The sequence below is a fragment of the Talpa occidentalis genome, unplaced genomic scaffold, assembly GCF_014898055.3.
Source record: "Talpa occidentalis isolate TD23 unplaced genomic scaffold, MPIMG_talOcc4v2.1 talOcc4.7, whole genome shotgun sequence".
NCBI lineage: Eukaryota > Metazoa > Chordata > Mammalia > Eulipotyphla > Talpidae > Talpa > Talpa occidentalis.
Genome location: NW_023605083.1, coordinates 87,662,055 through 87,682,398, shown reverse-complemented (window position 1 = coordinate 87,682,398; position 20,344 = coordinate 87,662,055). Strand labels below are relative to the sequence as shown.

Below are 20,344 nucleotides of genomic sequence, written 5' to 3'. Positions count from 1 at the left end.
AATGAGTATTTTTTTTTTGGTAGGGGATAATAGTTATTGTTTCCCAGAGAAGTCCCACCCTATTATAGGCAAAGGGTGCTTAGGCCAGCACCCTTGACAAATCACAAGGGTCACTGTGTGCTCCTTTCTGGACAGAAGCGAAACTTAGGAAGTCTTGAATGCTCATAGGTTCATGCCCACAGGTAAAGACTCTGGTTGGTTATAGTTTGTGTTCCCCCATTGCTGGGAATTTCTCAGCAAACCCTCTGCCTCCTCCCCCAATCAGTGGGCTCATAAGATTCCCTCAAGTTCAGGTATGGTTGGTCTGTTTATAAAATACACGTCTAGAGATCACAGTTGTTTAGTTTGTCCCATCAGTCTTCAATAAATAAAAGCCACTCATTTCCCCTTCCATGGACACCAAAGAATATGGAAGACAGATAGGAAGATGAATGAATTTTATAATGCTGGAGGGCATGGTCCCTATGTGCAGTTCACAGACCTGTTTTTAAATTTTAAAACTCCATTAATATATTTGATACACCTTATGATACAAATGAATTTTCCTCCTCCATATTTCCTCTTTTGAAAGGACACCCACTTATAGTCTAAATACTATTTTGTCATTTAAAAAACCTAGACTATTCAGGGCCTCCCTGGTGTCCCAAGGGGTTGAGATGCAACCTATGAGGCTGTCCGCAGCTACTGCAGCATGAGTTCGATCCCCGGGCAAGAGATACACATGACGCAGCAGACCTCTCCTGACTCGCCTGCTGCTCCCCTCAGCAGTGTGTTTTGGTCAATCTGCCTGTTCTGTTCCCCACTCTGTCTCTGGTGAGTCCTCTCAACCCCCACACCTCTGGCCTGTACCCCAGTTCTTGTATGCATAAATAAGTAAATCTTAAAAAAAAAACCCAGAATATTCATTATTAAATTTCTCTCTAAATTCTCACTCTACATATCCAAACCCCCTCGCTAAGACAATACATGGCTTAAATACAAGTCCCATGGTGAAGCTCCACCCAAAATTTCCATTATCATTATGGAAATATGTCTCTAACCTAAAGCACTCTGTCATGTTGTTTGAAGATGAGCTACCAGACTTTAGCCCAGTCATTATTTGGTAGTATTTCCCTTCTAGTCTCCTTTTTAGCATTAATTGACCATTTATGTGTCTATACTGGGTCACTGATGTCTCCTGATTAATTTCCCCAAAACTTGCTTTTGATCTGCAGTGTCGCTTGGTTTCTCCATGATATTTTTATGTGGGTGAAGGGATTTGAAGGTTGGGATAAGAGTGGGGTGAAGAGAAAGGACATGGAGGTAGGAAATAAGACAAAACTGTAGGTGGACAATCTGTGGAAAAGTGAAAATGAATGATGAGGAATAGGGATAAACAAGATAGAATTGCAAGCCAAGAAGATTGATAAAGAAGGGTGGAGGTATTAGACAGGACCAAACAGGGCTCAGAGTTCGAGTGGAAGATGAATTTGAATGGAGAAATTGAATAGGGTGCCTCGAGACTGTTAAAAGGTTAGAGGAACAAGGAGGGATAACAACATTCGTGGGTCAGGGATGAGAGATGGCTTCCGCTGTATAGTCTCCCACTGACAGCTCGTTGGCAGTTCTAATGCCGTCATTGTAGTCAATTATTTCTACCAAGAAGAAAATAATGTTTAAGTTTTACAGAAAGTGATAAACAGTGTACAGGGAACTCATTCACTGAATCTTTGAACAGAAGCTTCTCCTAGAATGTTATGGGGAAGGCGTCTCAAAAGGGAAAAGAGCAGAAAAGGTGAGCTGGGCGTTTGTCTATCTACATCTTTCAAATGTCATCAAAGTTTCTGATTGCTCAGCTTAACAGTTAACTCACTGCCTTTGGTGCATTTCTTGCCAACACTATGAAAAGACATGGGGAAATGAGGGCTCTTTCCTTTTCAGTAACCAGACACACCTCAGGGACACTGAGCGCATGCTTCCTCTAAGTGCCAAGACAACTGCCACAGAAGACCTATGTGATAGGGTTCTCACCGCGTCACTCCTTGTCCACAATGTTCTTTTTTTTTTTTAAGATTGATTTATTTATGCATACAAGAACTGGGGTACAGATGAGGGGTGTGGGGGTTGAGAGGCTCCACCAGAGACAGAGTGTGGAATAGAACAGGTGGATTGAATGAAATACACTGCTGAGGGGAGCAGCGGGCAAGTCTGCAGCTGTGCCATGTGGGTGGCTCCCTGGCTGGGGATGGAACTAGTGCTGCAGTGGCTGCGGACAGCTTCATAGGCTGCATCTTAACCCCTAGTGCCACCAGGGAAGCCCTTGTCCACAGTGTTCTTGAATGGATTTCTGTACCTCCTCTGGGCTTGTACTTGGCAGAGGCAGAAGATAATCATCAAGGTTTCTCCATCGCTGATGTTCTGCTTCTACTAGTCTGAGTGAACACAGTGACTGTCTCACTCTGTCTACCCTGAGAGTTACCACATCTTCTACCATCACCTCTACCCACTGGCATTTAACACTGTTGCAAAACAGAGCTTATTGCCTCCTTCCAAATACTTCTGTGACCCTGACCTGCCACGTGAACACTCATCTAAAACCTCAAGGGAGGATGTTGTGTGGCATCCTCCCTGGGGTTGGAGGGACCGATTGGTTCAGTTTCACAAAGAATGATCAAGGACACTGATCCCCAGTATTCTGTCCACCCTCCAGAATCATTGAGCTCCTTTAACAATCTGGAAGTTCCCCTTTATTTGGAATCTGTCCCCTGTTTTTTGTTCCCAAGTGGAAATCTTTGCTACTTTAAAATTCTTTCGTGCATGTAATACATCATGTTATAAAAGTTGAAACAATGCAGAATGTCATCGACAGCTTTTCAAAGCATCCCCACAATAATCCCATTCTTTCAAAGTAAATATTGTAACAGCTGGTGTTTAGCTGTTCCTTTGTGTGAACACACATTTCTTGGAAACTCCTTACTACTTTGTAATCCGCCTTTTCCCTGGCCACATTACATAGTAGAGTTCTTCATGTGTCAGCTTTCCAACCTATTTCATTCATTTTAATGCACCTCGACATTTCATTTTATGTACAAAATATAATCGATTTGACTATCCCTCTGTTGATACAATTCATTTTTTTCTTTTTAAAAAATCTAATAACATTGGGCTGAATATTCTTATTTATCTATCTTTCCACACATTCAAATTATTTCCACAGGTCAAATTCATAAACATAATGTGTGTGTGTGCACGCACTACCATACTAAGGAAATGCAAGAATAAAAATTCATAAATATCTGCTTTTCTCTTTGTCCAAAAACGAATACTATTTTGCATGGACAGTTTATGAGAAGACCTGTTACCTCACTTGTTGACATCACTGGGTACTATAAATAGAATCTTTTGCCTTTGATAATTAGATAAAATTTTAGATTATTTTAATTTTGATCATCTTTGTTTATGAGTATGGGTCATAGATTTTTAACATATTTATTTGTTATTTATTTTTATTCTTTCAAAATTGTCTGCTCATGCTTTTGTTCCTTTGAGGGTAGTTTATCTTAATGATTGGTGGAAACACTTCATGTTTTAGGATATTATCTCTATTATATATGCTGAAAATATCTCCTGCAATTTCCCAGGAAATTGTTTTTGGCTTTGTTTTTGGGTGTCTTGTCCAAATTAAGTTTAAGATTTTTATGAATTTTATTTTCTTTGTTTTGTATCATGCATAGAAATGACTTTTACATCTAAATGCTGTATAAATATTTGTCAACAATGATTTTTTAGTGCTTTTTCATTTCCTTTTAAGTCAAATATTTAATATACAAAAAATTTATTTTTGTGCATGTTGTAACTTTTGCACCAGTTGATAAAAATTTCCACAATGTCATAAAATGTTCCAAATTTGATCAGTTTGATCACATGTACGATATATGTGATACATACAGTATATTACACACACATACACACACACACACGCGATGTAATAATTGTCAGCAAGAAGGCAGAAGACGAGTTTCCTCCACTTATATCCCCCCTTCAGCAACAATATTTTGGCAGCCTTCCTCAGACATCAGTGCCTTTTTGGGAGCTTTGGGATGTAAGTAGAGGTTGTGAGACGCTGGTGGAGCCCAAGCCTGAGGAGGGCTGTTTTGAGAAGCTTGGCCTGTACCTTTGCAGGCTCACTGACAGAAGTCCCAGAAACAGACCTGGACATAACCCTGTCCCTTTTTGGACTGGGTGATAGCCCCATTGGCCTTGTTCCCGGCATCAGCAACAACTGGAAAGGGGCCCAGCAGCTATCATGCCTAGCTGAGACCCTGTTGGCAGGCTTGCCAACCTTGGTCTTGGCTGTGGATGCTAAAGTGACTGGTGACCCAACTCCAGCTGCTCTTTGTTGCCAATCCTGCCCACCCAGGGATGAGGCAAGAGACGGACACATCCATGACCCTGAAACACGAATTCAACCTCGATCATAGCGTAGATGCTGAAACAGCCTTATATCTTGACTTCAGCACCTTGTAGTTGTGGGCCAGAATCACTCCTACCTGTCCAGGGGCCTCATAGACATCTTTTTCTGTTCCCCCTCAGGCAGGTCTGTCGACCTCAGACAGACACAGATCTTGAAGGTGCCCCAAGCTAGCTCCTGCTCTTTTAATTGGTGGGCTGAGAACCCTTCTTCTACCTGGGGACCTGGACAAAGACGTACTCTCACAGATAGGGCTGCCAGACTTGGTCTGATTGTGGGCCTTAATGAGGCTCTAATATTAAGCAAAATCTAGTCTCTCAGTCTCAGTCCAAGAGTGGCCCTGTCCATGCAGGGACCTGGAGGGAAACATGCTCCTCCAGGCCTCCGAAGGAACAGAATAAAGGTCCAGAAACAAATCCACAAAACTGTCTAAGCACCTGGTCCACACAGGCGTGTTGGTAGGCAGCTTCCCAGGGGTCCTTCCAGCACAGGAGGCCTCTTTCGTCACCATGTTGAGAATCATTACAGTATCCCCAAGACAGAGTCTCACCCTGCTAACAAAGCCCCGAGGGAGAGCGTAGTGTTCCAGAGGGTACATTGATAGCAGACAGGGTTTGAAGAAAGCTTCTGCCCCTTGTCTCATCCTCAGGTCCAAGGCAAGTCTGGAAATTAGCTCTCTGTCAGAAGGCCCTACTTGGTTTCCTTAGGAAACCTGTATCTAGTCTCAAATACACCTCTAGCTTCCTGGGAGACTTCTAGGATATGGACAAGTCCTGCAGGCCGCAGGGGCCCCACCATTATCTGGAAATTTATACCAACTGCCATAACTGCCTTCCATAAAACCAGAACTTGAAATAGCCTTTATTTTTTTTTTTTTGAAGAAAGTGGAAATACCAAGAGGTATGAGATACTATTGCTATTCTTATGAAGGGTTTGAGTTGTTACAAAACAACTTACTTCTCTGCTCATCCTTGCCTCCTTCCTGGGAGGAGATTTTCTGAAATTAGACCTCCTAATTTCTGAGGCCTCCAGGACATAACACCATCATGAAGACAGCTCTATGATAGAGAAGCTATTGCTTGTTTTCCTATATATCCCCTTACTAGCTTTCTGAGTGGATAACTGGGTCTGTGTGGCTCCGCACTCTCTTGCCTGAAGAAGCCTCACCGACATTGTGCCCACGCCAGGTTGAGTACTCGCGTGGGTCCTCCTCCCTCGCGACCCTTCCACAGACGGTCCTTCCACTGTCATCAGTTCAAACGTCACTTTAACAGGGTGCAGCCAAGGTCCCTGAAAAGGGGAGATCTGGGAGAAGATTTCAGAGGTCCTGGCTCCTTTTCTGGGTCTCTTTGCCTATTCTGTCTTTCTCGGATGAAGTCTGGGCTCTGTGCCTCTTAAGAGTGAGTATGAGGGGATTCACTGAGTCCAGTTCACTGTCCAGGACCCACCTCAGGCAACTTAGAACTGTCAGTCCAGTTGGAGACCTTGTTGAGCTTTTTCATGTTGGGACCATGGAGGGATTGGTTTGCGTCCAGAGGAGGGAGCTGTAATAGTGCAGTAAGGAGAACCTGGGGCTTACTTCAAAGCTCCAAGAGTGTTAATGCAGGTGTGTTCTTCAGTGACAGTTGTCACAGTGACCCTGGGAGACACTTGTGTGTCTCTGCACTATCAGAGGTCATCCCAGAGTTCCCTTATCTCAAGCAAGCTGCATATCTGGCCATCTGAGCTTTGGCAAAGTTTGTTTTGTGGTGCTTCTATCTTGGGCTATATCTTATTTGTCTGTAAGTGATTACCCTCCTCAGTACCGTAATCTTTGATGTGGTTTACATGAACAGAAACTTGTCACTATGTGAATTGTTATATTCCCACTCACTCGTTCCATCAAAACTAAGGAAAGTAGTAATATTCCCTTGCACCCTGCACTTGCCCCTACAACTCCCCTAAATCATATTCATCCATAAAAGCTGGGCCTAAATTCTAATAGTCCAAAAAGGCTTCTGTGATGACTCTAGATCATACTTTTGCTCTCTGTTTTCTAAAATATTATGGAAATTTGAACCAGTTATTTGTTTAAGAAATAACAAGTGCCCAGAGTGTGAAAAGTATTAGGAGAAGTATTCCTATTGGAAAACTGAATCATTTGTATTTGTCCTCAAGCTGCTTATAGAAAAGCAGGGTAGATACGCTCTATAGACAAAGGATTTAGCTAGAAACTAAGCAGTAATGAGGTCCATGAAATAATAAGTAGTGGGACTTTAGAGGGTTGGGGGGTGGCAGAAGTGGGGAGATAGAGCGAAGGAATGTGCAATTGACTTTAGAGATAGGGAAGTTTCTAGGAAGCATTAATTTAGCAACCCGCATATGAGTCAAGTCTTGAAATACTTGGGCATAAGGAATGCCCATTTTTTGGAAATAAACTGTTACAGGTAGAGAAAATAGCATGAGCAAGGAGGTAGAAAATCACAGGGTCACAATCTAATACTTGTGTTAAAATGTACCCAAAAGGGAAAATGTAATTGTTTGATAATATAGGTTAAAAAGTTGTTATCCATCCAATTGGCAAAGCGTTTATCATCAACTTTATCAATGACAATCAAATCTGATGATTACAGTCTCCAGACACATTACTATTGATACGATTTCATTATTTTAAGGATATTTGGAAATCACCAAGTCTAAATTTTCATTCCTGCAGTATCTCCTCTGCTCCTTACCAATGACCTGAACACACAATGGAGACCTTATTTGGGAGGTTGGTCATTGAGATCACTCAAATTGGAAACATCTTGCTGTACTACAGTCTCCACTGAAAGGCATGTTACTCACTTGAAATTGTGGGTCAGTCTGTAGTTACTGCCTTGCCCACAAGCCTGAGTGGAGGTGTCTTGTGGAAGAAGGGGGTCTATGAAGCTGGAAGACCTGGTGAAGGATAAAAGCAATGAGGAAGAGAGCAATGAGCCATTATCCAACCTCTCACATTAGAGGTTCCTCTGCTGGCTGGATATTGGAACAACCTGGGAAATTTCAATAGCACGCCATAGCCAGACACCGCCCATTAAACCAACTGAATCAGAATCTTGGTGAAAGGCCCAGGCATGATCACTGTCTGCTAAAGCTTCCCAGGTGATTCCAATAATCTAGTCCAAACAAGGGATTAGCTGAAAATTTGAACCACCAAACCTTGGTAAGACATCTTAAATTTTCTGTTCCCCCCCACTTTTGTATGTATTAATATTATAATATTAATAAATTAATATTAATTATTTTATATTTTACATCATTGTTCATTTTTGTACAATGTTTGCTTTCTCCTCTCAGGTGTAGTCCCGGTAAAATTTCCACCACCAAGTCACCCGTGAACCATCACCATAGTCCCTTGTGCTCGTCTCTCCCCTGTAATCTGTCTCTTCAAAATTCCCACTTCTCCCTTTGGAATTATGAATAAAAGTAAAATGAGAAAAGACTATGTGTTAAATCTGAAGGAATAAGCTGGTAGTTGGAAGTGCTCCTTCAGGGGTTTTCAAAAACAGAGGTGATGATGTGTGAGTGCTAAATAGTGATGGTGCACGGGAGAATTGGTGATGGGAATTTTGCCAGGACTATACCTGAAAAGAGAAAGCATGTATTGTACAAAAAGGAAGAATGATGTAAAATATATATAAAATAAAATAAAATAAAATAAAAATATATGGTCATCCGGTCCCACCCTAGGAATTGTGACTTAATTGGTCTGGGTTGGAGTCTGGATATCAGAAACTTCTACATCATTCTAATATACAGCCAGCATTGAGATTTAACTGTCACACATTGTAACACAGCACCAGAGTGGCATGACTGTCTGGGTCATTTCTTAGTGGTTGGAGAGAAAAGGAAGGTCATGTCTGAGAAATGACTTCATGGTTTTTAATGACTAAGACCCATAAAATCATTTTAAGACCCATAAAGTCGTGGCAGTGGTGGGATCAGAGGCTCACTAGAGCGAGGCCATATCCTCGGTGACTGGAGAAAAGAACACATCACCTCAGATTATCAGAAGAAAGGCTCTTGCTGCTTAGTTAAAGGACAGCTAGTCACAAGAAATGGAGTATGGTTGAAAATAAAAGTGATTGGGGCAGGTCTGACAACACCCAGGACCCACCCAATGGCAAGTGGCTCTGAGATTTACAAAGACATAGTCCTGGAGAGAGTGGTAATAGTTCAGCCATTCATAAGCAGCATATTAATTATCATAAAATAATATAGTAATTTGTAAATTTAAAAACCACAAGGGAAAAAAAAGAAACCCTCTATATTACTATGACTCTATGAGAACCAGTATAACATCGGTAGTGTATGTTATTATATGGAGATCAACTTTTAGAAAGTAGAGTTTATTCTCTTTCCCTTGTTTAACCTCATGCCACAAGAATTTACCTGTGTTTATTTTTTTAAGGTTTTTTTGTTGTTGTTGTTAATGTAGAGTTTTAAATTGTGTTTTCTAGCTTACCTGGGCTACGTCTCATTCAGCTATTTTGTCTGCTTGGATCACACTGAGACCAGATAATCCTTTCATCAATCTATGCACTCAAGTTCCACTTTTATGAACAAAGGATTTAGTCCTTTTTTAGTGACTACATTCCTAGACAGTCATCCTATCAGTTACACTGTTATAGTATCTCTGATTTCTGGGGTGTTCTTAACCACTCTTGCCCTAAATCTCACCATACCTGGTCAGGTCCTCATCACACTTGACACTTTTTTTCAGAGTTATCAGACTGACTACTTCCCAGCCTTGACTCAGAGTATTCTATGCAAGAGAATAACCCTACCTTTTGTAGAGTTCTAGCTCTGCTTTTACATGGGCAGTACAGAGGCATTTATAATTTTTTGATCAGGAGTTAATTATACGATCCAAGAGACTTAGCTCAATCTGGTCATGTATTTGCCTGCTTCCTTTGAGGACATCTCCTCAGAACCATTGGTCAATCTATCATGACTGAGTCAAGGGCAACTGGAAGACCAGTGACTGTCAGTGCACTAAACTAACTGCTCCTACCAGCAACCAATCCTCGGGTCATGCTTACATTTTGTTTTCAGAGGTTGGTATCAGACACTGTAAATTGAAAAAATAACTTTAAATTAAGCTGTTATTCAAAGTCCAGCATAAGGGTTCAATTTTAGCAACATGAAAACTGTCAACTTTTTGACCAATGGGTTTTGAACTTAGAGTTTACAGTATGTCTCTCATCTTGCAGAAATGTACCTAACTGGACTATCTCATAACCCTATCATGGGTATCTTCTCCCTGATTCTTGACATATCTTCGCTTGAAATTCATTATTTTTAGAAGCTTCAAAATGTAGGTTATATTTTCAAATAATTTCTAGTTTCTCTGGAAATGACATTAATTTTTCTATTTTGAAATATGTTCATTATTTGGGCTGATTCTTCAAGTAAAATAGGGACATGCCTGCTTGACCTCATTACATTTAGAAAGGACGTCTGCTCTTATCTTGATTTATTTTCCCAACTATTGTGACCCTTTTAAGCTAGCATAAGATGGGAGGGATAAAGTGGTGATAGCTTTGTGCAACTCAACAGAGAGGAGAGCAAAGGCGCTGCAATGATGGAGGAGGCTGGTGATCAAGTGTGACCCGGGTAGTGGAAAACTCATCAACTGACAGCTGGGAAACTTTCTATGGGGCTTAGAACGTGGGTGTTTTAAGACATTATGTTGAATAAATTAAGTAAGTGGACTGACACTTCCCCTTTTTGGACATTTCCTTACAAGGACTCATGGATCCAGACATTGAGACCAACAGGACAACTGTGACTGAATTTATTCTTCTGGGCCTTGTGGAAACAGAAAAGCTTCAGTCTGTGGTGTTTGTCATCTTCCTTTTTGCTTATCTGGTCACAGTTGGAGGCAACCTCAGCATCCTAGCAGCCATTGTGGTAGAGCCCAAACTCCACACCCCCATGTACTTCTTCCTGGGGAACCTGTCAGCTCTGGATATTGGATGCATCACTGTCACTGTTCCTGCAATGTTGAGTCGTCTCCTGTCCCACAAACGTACAATTTCCTATGGAGCCTGCCTCTCTCAACTTTTCTTCTTCCACCTTCTGGTTGGGGTGGACTGCTTCCTATTGACAGCCATGGCCTATGACCGATTCCTGGCCATCTGCCGGCCCCTCACCTACAGCACCCACATGAGCCTGACAATTCAGAGGATACTGGTGGCTGCATCCTGGGCTTGTGCCCTCTCCAATGCGCTGACCCACACTATTGCCTTAACTACCCTTGACTTCTGTGGTCCCAATGAATCCAACCACTTCTACTGTGACCTCCCACAGCTCTTCCCGCTGTCCTGCTCCAGCACCCAACTCAATGAGCTGCTGCTCTTTGGTCTGGGTTTCATAATGGCAGGCTCACCTGTGGTTCTCATCATCACCTCCTATGCCCATGTGGCAGCTGCGGTTCTACGAATCCGCTCAGCAGAGGGCCGGAAGAAGGCCTTCTCCACATGTGGCTCCCACCTCACTGTGGTTTGCCTCTTCTATGGGACCGGTATCTTCAACTACATGCGTCTGGGTTCAGAAGAGGCTTCGGACAAGGATAAAGGGGTTGGAGTTTTCAACACAGTTATCAACCCTATGCTGAACCCATTTATCTACAGCCTTAGAAATCCAGATGTTCAAGGTGCCCTGTTGCGGGTATTTGTGGGGCGGCGGCCTGCCGGGTAACCGGGTCCCTCCTTTTTGCCTTTTCTGGGTTGAGAAACATTTCCCATGAAGGCATTAGCCTGATTCCTGAAGTTTTGCGTGATGTGTTTGTTCTGCAAAGAAACCCTATGGATTCTGTTCCTTTTTATTGATAGCTATTGAATTGTTTCTATATTCAGGTGCTTTTTAGGGCACTTGTGAACAAAATGGACAAGATTCTGCACTTATGCAACTTAAGTTCAAATGGAGACACAATAAATGAAATAAATAAGTACCATATACAGTATATCATGTAGTGATAAGCACTATAGAGAAAAACGGATAAGACAGGGGATGTGAAATTAGAGTTTGCCATGCAAGTTCTCTGGGAAAGTTTTGCTTGCGTTTGGCTGTGCTCACTTTCTGGATGAGTTGAAGCCTTGGAAATCCACTAGTTCCGCAAAACAATGCTTGTAAGAAAGGGTTATGTTTGGTTAAACACTAAAGATTTTTTCTGGTGGGGTTGTGAGATTCCAGTAGACCAGAGTGCAGAAAGCTGTTTAAAATCACAAGCCCATTCTTATGTTGACCCTTCACCTGTAAGAAAATCAGGTCCTTGGGCCTCCCTGTGGTGTAGGGGTTAAAGACAGCACTATCAAACTGTCACAAGCCACTGCAGCAGAGTTTTTTTTTTTTTTTAAATAGAGGCATGTTTTTATTTATTTATTTATTTGTTTGTTTTGTTTACACATGCACTGGGTACAGTCAGAAGCGCAGGAGGGTGAGAGAATTCACCAGAGCTAGAGCGGGGAGCAGAGCAGGCAGAAGGACCGAAGTACACTGCTGAGGGGAGCAGTGGGCAGCAGGAGAGGTCTGTGCGCCATGTGGGACCCTCCTCCTGTGGCCGGGGAGCAGCCGGGGATCTAACCGGCGCCGCAGAGGCCGAGGGCAGCTTCGCAACCCAGAGCTCAACCGCTGCGCCACCGGGGAGGCCCTGCAGCAGAGTTTGATCCCTGGCCCGCCAGGGAGCAACCCATATGGCACAGCAGACCTCTCCTGACTCGCCTGCTGCTCCCCTCAGCAGTGTATTTCAGTCCATCTTCCTGTTCTGTTCCCCACTCTGTCTCTGGTGGATCCTCTCAACCCCCACACCCCTGGTCTGTACCCCAGTTCTTGTATGCATAAATAAATAAATCTTAAAAAAACTGAATATACTGAAATACACTGCTGAGGGGAGCAGGGGGCAAGTCTGCAGCTGTGACATGTGGGTGGCTCCCTGGCTGGGGATGGAACTCGTGCTGCAGTGGCTGCGGACAGCTTCATAGGCTGCGTCTTAACCCCTCATGCCACCAGGGTCACCCTTGTCCACAGTGTTCTTGAATGGATTTCTGTACCTCCTCTGGGCTTGTACTTGGCAGAGGCAGAAGATAATCATCAAGGTTTCTCCATCGCTGATGTTCTGCTTCTACTAGTCTGAGTGAACACAGAGACTGTCTCACTCTGTCTACCCTGAGAGTTACCACATCTTCTACCATCACCTCTACCCACTGGCATTTAACACTGTTGCAAAACAGAGTTTATTGTCTCCTTCCAAATACTTCTGTGACCCTAACCTGCCCCGTGAACACTCATCTAAAACATAAAGGGAGGATGTTGTGTGGCATCCTCCCTGGGGTTGGAGGGACCGATTGGTTCAGTTTCACAAAGAATGATCAAGGACATTGATCCTCAGTATTCTGTCCCCCAACCAGAATCATTGAGCTCCTTTAACAATCTGGAAGTTCCCCTTTATTTGGAATTTGTCCCCTGTTTTTTGTTCCCAAGTGGAAATCATTGCTACTTTAAAATTCTTTCGTGTATGTAATATATCATGTTATAAAAGTTGAAACAATGCAGAATGTCATCAACAGCTTTTCAAAGCATCCCCACAATAATCCCATTCTTTCAAAGTAAATATTATAACAGCTGGTGTTTAGCTGTTCCGTTGTGTGAGCACACATTTCTTGGAAACTCACTACTTTGCAATCTGCCTTTTCCCTGGCCACATTACATAGTAGAGTTCTTCATGTGTCAGCTTTCCAATCTATTTTATTCATTTTAATGCACCTCGACATTTCATTTTATGTACAAAATATAATCTATTTGACTATCCCTCTGTTGATACAACTCATTTTTTTCTTTTTTAAATTTCTAATAACACTGGGATGAATATTCTTATTTATCTATCTTTCCACACATTCAAATTATTTCCACAGGTCAAATTCATGAACATAATGTGGGTGTGTGTGTGCACTACCATACTAAGGAAATGCAAGAATAAAAATTCATAAATATCTGCTTTTCTCTCCGTCCAAAAACGAATACTCTTTTACATGGACAGTTTATGAGAAGACCTGTTACCTCACTTGTTGACATCACTGGGTACTATAAATTGAATATTTTGTCTTTGATAATTAGATAAAATTTTAGATTATTTTAAAATTTGATCATCTTTGTTTATGAGTATAGGTCATAGATTTTTAACATATTTATTTGTTATTTATATTTACTTTCAAAATTGTCTGCTCATGCTTTTGTTCCTTTGAGGGTAGTTTATCTTAATGATTGGTGGAAACACTTCATGTTTTAGGATATTATCTCTATTATATATGCTGAAAATATCTCCTCAATTTCCCAGTTGTTTTTGGCTTTGTTTTTGGGTGTCTTGTCCAAATTAAGTTTAAGATTTTTATGAATTTTATTTTCTTTGTTTTGTATCATGCATAGAAATGACTTTTACATCTAAATGCTGTATAAATATTTGTCAACAATGATTTTTTAATGCCTTTTCATTTCTTTTTAAGTCAAATATTTAATATACAAAAAATTTATTTTTGTGTATGTTGTAACTTTTGCACCAGTTGATAAAACTTTCCACAATGTCATAAAATGTTCCAAATTTGATCAGTTTGATCACATATACAGTATATGTGATACATACAGTATATTACACACACCAACGCACACACACACACACACACGATGTAATAATTGTCAGCAAGTAGGCAGAAGAGGAGTTTCCTCCACTTATATCCCCCCTTCAGCAACAATATTTTGGCAGCCTTCCTCAGACATCAGTGCCTTTTGGGAGCTTTGGGATGTAAGTAGAGGTTGTGAGATGCTGGTGGAGCCCAAGCCTGAGGGGGGCTATTTTGAGAAGGTTGGCCTGTACCTTTGCAGGCTCACTGACAGAAGTCCCAGAAAGAGACCTGGACATATCCCTGTCCCTTTTTGGACTGGGTGATAGCCCCATTGGTCTTGTTCCTGGCATCAGGAACAACTGCCAAGGGGCCCAGCAGCTATCATGCCTAGCTGAGACCCTGTTAGCAGGCTTGCCAACCCTGGTCTTGGCTGTGGATGCGAAAGTGACTGGTGACCCAACTCCAGCTGCTCTTTGTTGCCAATCCTGCCCACCCAGGGATGAGGCAAGACACAGACCATCCATGACCTTGAAACACGAATTCAACCTCAACCATAGCGTAGATGCTGAAACAGCCTTATATCTTGACTTCAGCACCTTGTAGTTATGGGCCAGAAACACTCCTACCTGTCCAGGGGCCACATAGATACCTTTTTCTGTTCCCCCTCAGGCAGGTCTGTTGACCTCAGTCTGACACAGATCTTGAAGGTGCCCCAAGCCAGCTCCTGCTCCTTGAATTGGTAGGCTGAGAACCTTTCTTCTACCTGGGGACCTGGACAAAGACACACTCTCAGAGATAGGGCTGCCAGACTTGGTCTGATTGTGGGCCTTAATGAGGCTCTAATACTAAGCAAAATCTAGTCTCTCAGTCTCAGTCCAAGAGTGGCCCTGTCCATGAAGGGACCTGGAGGGAAACATGCTCCTCCAGGCCTCTGAAGGAACAGAATAAAGGTCCAGAAACAAATCCACAAAACTGTCTAAGCACCTGGTCCACACAAGCGTGTTGGTAGGAGCTTCCCAGGGGTCCCTCCAGCACCGGAGGCCTCTTCTGTCACCATGTTGGGAATCATTACAGTATCCCCAAGACAGAGTCTCACCCTGCTAACAAAGCCCCGAGGGAGAGCGCAGTGTTCCAGAGGGTACATTGATAGCAGACAGGGTTTGAAGAAAGCTTCTGCCCCTTGCCTCATCCTCAGGTCCAAGGCAAGTCTGGAAATTAGCTCTCTGTCAGAAGGCCCTACTTGGTTTCCTTAGGAAACCTGTATCTAGTCTCAATTACACCTCTAGCTTCCTGGGAGACTTCTAGGATATGGACAAGTCCTGCAGGCCGCAGGGGCCCCACCATTATCTGGAAATTTATACCAACTGCCGTAACTGCCTGCCATAAAACCAGAGCTTGAAATAGCCTTTTGTGTTATTTTTTTGAAGAAAGTGGAAATACCAAGAGGTATGAGATACTATTTGCTATTCTTATGAAGGGTTTGAGTTGTTACAAAACAACTTACTTCTCTGCTCATCCTTGCCTCCTTCCTGGGAGGAGATTTTCTGAAATTAGACCTCCTAATTTCTGAGGCCTCCAGGAGATATCACCATCATGAAGACAGCTCTATGATAGAGAAGCTATTGGCTTGTTTTCCTATATATCCCCTTACTAGCTTTCTGAGTGGATAACTGGGTCTGTGTGGCTCTGCACTCTCTTGCCTGAAGAAGCCTCACAGACTTTGTGCCCATGCCTGGTTGAGTACTGGCGTGGTCCTCCTCCTGCTCTTACAGAACAGACGGCCCTTCCATTGTCATCAGCTCAAACGTCACTTTAACAGGGTGCAGCCAAGGTCCCTGAAAAGGGAAGATCTGGGAGAAGATTTCAGAGGTCCTGGCTCTTTTTCTGGGTCTCTTTGCCTATTCTGTCTTTCTTGGATGAAGTCTGGGCTCTGTGTCTCTTAAGAGTGAGTATGAGGGGATTCACTGAGTCCAGTTCACTGTCCAGGACCCACCTCAGGCAACTTAGAAACTTCAGTCCAGTTGGAGACCTTGTTGAACCTTTTCATGTTGGGACCATGGAGGGATTGGTTTGCGTCCAGAGGAGGGAGCTGTAATAATGCTGTATAGAGAACCTGGGGCTTATTTCAAAGCTCCAAGAGTGTTAATGCAGGTGTGTTCTTCAGTGACAGTTGTCACAGTGACCCTGCGAGACACTTGTGTGTCTCTGCACTATCAGAGGTCATCCCAGAGTTCCCTTATCTCAAGCAAGCTGCATATCTGGCCATCTGAGCTTTGGCAAAGTTGTTTTGTTGTGCTTCTATCTTGGGCTATAACTTATTTGTCTGTAAGTGATTACCCTCCTCACTACCGTATTCTTTGATGTGGTTTACATGAACAGAAATATGTCAGTATGTGAATTGTTATATTCCCACTCACTCGTTCCATCAAAACTAAGGAAAGTAGTAATATTCCCTTGCACCCTGCACTTGCCCCTACAACTCCCCTAAATCATACTATCCATAAAAGCTGGGCCTAAATTCTAATAGTCCAGAAAGGCTTCTGTGATGACTCTAGATCATACTTATGCTCTCTTTTTTCTAAAATATTATGGAAATTTGAACCAGTTATTTATTTAAGAAATAACAAGTGCCCAGAGTGTGAAAAGTATTAGGAGAATTATTCCTATTGGAAAACTGAATCGTTTGTATTTGTTCTCAAGTAGCTTATAGAAAAGCAGGGTAGATACTCTCTGTAGACAAATGATTTAGCTAGAAACTAAGCAGTTATGAGGTCCATGAAATAAGTAGTGGGACTTTAGAGGGATGGGGGGGCGGCAGAAGTGGGGAGAGAGATAGAAGGAATGCCCAAGTGCCTTTAGAGATAGGGAAGTTTCTAGGAAGCATTAATTTAGCAGCCAGCATATGAGTCAAATCTTGAAATACTTGGGCATAAGGAATGCCCTTTTCTTGGAAAGAAATTTTTTTAAGGTAGAGAAAATAGCATGAGCAAGGAGGTAGAAAACTGCAGGGTCACAATCTAATACTTGTTAAAATGTAACCAAAAGGGAAAATGTAATTGTTTGTTAATATAGGTTAAAAAGTTGTTATCCATCCAATTGGCAAAGCATTTATCATCAACTTTATCAATGACAATCAAATATGATGATTATAGTCTCCAGACACATTACTATTGATGAGATTTCAGAATTTTAAGGATATTTGGAAATCACCAAGTCTAACTTCATTCCTACAGTATCTCTCTGCTCCTTACCAATGACCTGAACACACACAGTAGAGACCTTATTTGGGAGGCTGGTCATTGAGATTACTCAAAATTGGAAACATCTTGCTATACTACAGTCTCCACTGAAAGGCATGTTACTCACTTGAAATTGTGTGTAAGTCTGTAGTTACTGCCTTGCCCACAAGCCTGAGTGGAGGTGTCTTGTGGAAGAAGGGGGTCTATGAAGCTGGAAGACCTGGTGTAAGGATAAAAGCAATGAGGAAGAGAGCAATGAGTCATTATCCAACCTCTCACATTAGAGGTTCCTCTGCTGTCTGGATATTGGAACACCCTAGGAAATTTCAATAGCACGCCATAGCCAGACACCGCTCATTAAACCAACTGAATCAGAATTCTTGGTGAAAGGCCCAGGCATGATCACTGTCTGCTAAAGATTCCCAAATGATTCCAAAAATCTAGTCTAAACAAGAGATTAGCTGAAATTTTGTGTCCCCCCGCCTTTTGTGTGTATTACCTTCTAATCTGTCTCTTTTATTAATTAATTAATTTATATTTTACATCATTGTTCATTTTTGTACAATGTTTGCTTTCTCCTCTCAGGTGTAGTCCCGGTAAAATTCCCACCACCAAGTCACCCGTGAACCATCACCATAGTCCCTTGTGCTCTTCCCTCCCCTATAATCTGTCTCTTCAAAATTGCCACTTCTCCCTTTGGAATTATGAATAAAAGTAAAATGAGAAAAGACTATGTGTTAAAACTCTAGGAATAAGCTGGTAGTTGGAAGTGCTCCTTCAGTGGTTTTCAAAAACAGAGGTGATGATGTGGGAGCGCTAAATAGTGATGGTGCACGGGAGAATTGGTGATGGGAATTTTGCCAGGACTATACCTGAAAAGAGAAAGCATGTATTGTACAAAAAGGAAGATGATGTAAAACATATATAAAATAAAATAAAAATATATTGTCATCCGGGTCCCACCCTAGGAATTCTGACTTAATTGGCCTGGGTTGGACTCTGGATATCAGAAACTTCTACATCATTCTAAAATAAAGCCAGCATTGAGATTTAACTGTCACACATTGTAACACAGCACCAGAGAGGGATGACTGTCTGGGTCATTTCTTAGCAGTTGGAGAGAAAAGGAAGGTCATGTCTGAGAAATGACTTCAGGGTTTTTAATGACTAAGACCCTTAAAATCATTCGTTGCTATTTCGAGGCAGCGGTGGGATCAGAGGCTCACTAGAGCTAGGCCATATCCTCGGTGACTGGAGAAAAGACCACATCACCTCAGATTATCAGAAGAAGGGCTCTTGCTGCCTAGTTAAAGGACAGCTAGTCACAAGAAATGGAGTATGGTTGAAAATAAAAGTGATTGGGGCAGGTCTGACAATACCCAGGACCCACCCAATAGCAAGAAGCACTGAGATTTACAAATAGTCCTGAAGAGAGTGGTAATAGTTCAGCCACTCATAAGCACCATATTAATTACATAAAATAATATAGTAATTTGTAAATTTAAAAACCACAAGGAAAAAAAAGAAACCCTCTATATTACTATGACTCTATGAGAACCAGTATAACATCTTGGTAGTGTATGTCATTACATGGAGATCAACTTTTAGAAAATAGAGCTTAATCTTCTCTTTCCCTTGTTTAACCTCATGCCACAAGAATTTACCTGTGTTTATTTTTTTAAGGGTTTTTTTTTGTTGTTGTTAATGTAGAGTTTTAAAATTGTGTTTTCTAGCTTACCTGGGCTACGTCTCATTCAGCTATTTTGTCTTCTTGGATCACACTGAGACCAGATAATCCTTTCATCAATCATGCACTCAAGTTCCACTTTTATGAACAAAGGATTTAGTCCTTTTTTAGTGACTACGTTCCTAGACAGTCATCCTATCAGTTACACTGTTATAGTATCTCTGATTTCTGGGGTGTTCTTAACCATTCTTGCCCTAAATCTCACCATACCTGGTCAGGTCCTCATCACACTTGACACTTTTTTTCAGAGTTATCAGACTCTGACTACTTCCCAGCCTTGACTCAGAGTATTCTATGCTTGAGAATAATCCTACTTTTAGTGGAGTTCTAGCTCTGCTTTTACATGGGCAGTACAGAGGCATTTATAATTTTTTGATCAGGAGTTAATTATACGATCCAAGAGACTTAGCTCAATCTGGTCATGTATTTGCCTGCTTCCTTTGAGGACATCTCCTCAGAACCATTGGTCAATCTATCATGACTGAGTCTAGGGCAAGTGGAAGACCAGTGACTGCCAATGCATTAAACTAACTGCTCCTACCAGCAACCAATCCTCGGGTCATGCTTACATTTTGTTTTCAGAGGTTGGTATCAGACACTATAAATTGAAAAAATAACTTTAAATTAAACTGTTGTTCAAAGTATAGCATAATGGTTCAATTAGCAACATGAAAACTATCAACTTTTTGACCAATGGGTTTGGAACTTATAGTTCAGAGTATGTCTCTCATCTTGTAGAAATGTACCTGGCAGGAGTATCTCATAACCCTATCATGGGTATCTTCTCCCTGATTCTTGACATATCTTCGCTTGAAATTCATTATTTTTAGAAGCTTCAAAATTTAGGTTATATTTTCAAATGATTTCTAGTTTCTCTGGAAATGTCATTGATTTTTATATTTTGAAATATGTTCATTATTTGGGCTGATTCTTCAAGTAAAATAGGGACATGCCTGCTTGACCTTATTACATTTAGAAAGGACGTCTGCTCTTATCTTGATTTATTTTCCCAACTATCCTGACCTTTTAAGCTAGCATAGGATGGGAGGGATATAGTGCTGATAGCTTTGTGCAACTCAACAGAGAGGAGAGCAAAGGCGCTGCAATGATGGAGGGGGCTGGTGATCAAGTGTGACCTGGGTAATGGAAAACTCATCACCTGACAGCTGGGAAACTTTCTACGGGGCTTAAACATGGGTGTTTTAAGACATTTATGCTGAATAAATAAATTAAGTGGACTGACACCTCCCCCTTTTAGGACATTTCC

General features: G+C 41.8%; 1 protein-coding gene across 3 annotated transcripts in view; it reads left to right on the top strand.

Annotated features, from left to right (window-relative positions):
- Positions 1-11,354, top strand: part of LOC119230826 (olfactory receptor 3A2-like) — a 37,009-nt gene extending 25,655 nt beyond the window's left edge. Inside the window, exons 1-2 of one of the 3 annotated variants that reach the window (XM_054689354.1) lie at positions 5,332-5,350; positions 10,221-11,354. In XM_054689354.1, coding sequence (XP_054545329.1) covers positions 10,226-11,173 — 948 coding nt within the window. In that variant the 5' untranslated portion in view covers positions 5,332-5,350; positions 10,221-10,225 and the 3' untranslated portion in view covers positions 11,174-11,354. Of the gene's footprint in view, positions 1-5,331; positions 5,351-5,812; positions 5,851-10,220 lie in introns of those variants that run through there. The other 2 variants (XM_037492344.1, XM_054689353.1) reach the window with 2 other exon arrangements.
- Positions 11,355-20,344: the final 8,990 nt, after the last annotated feature.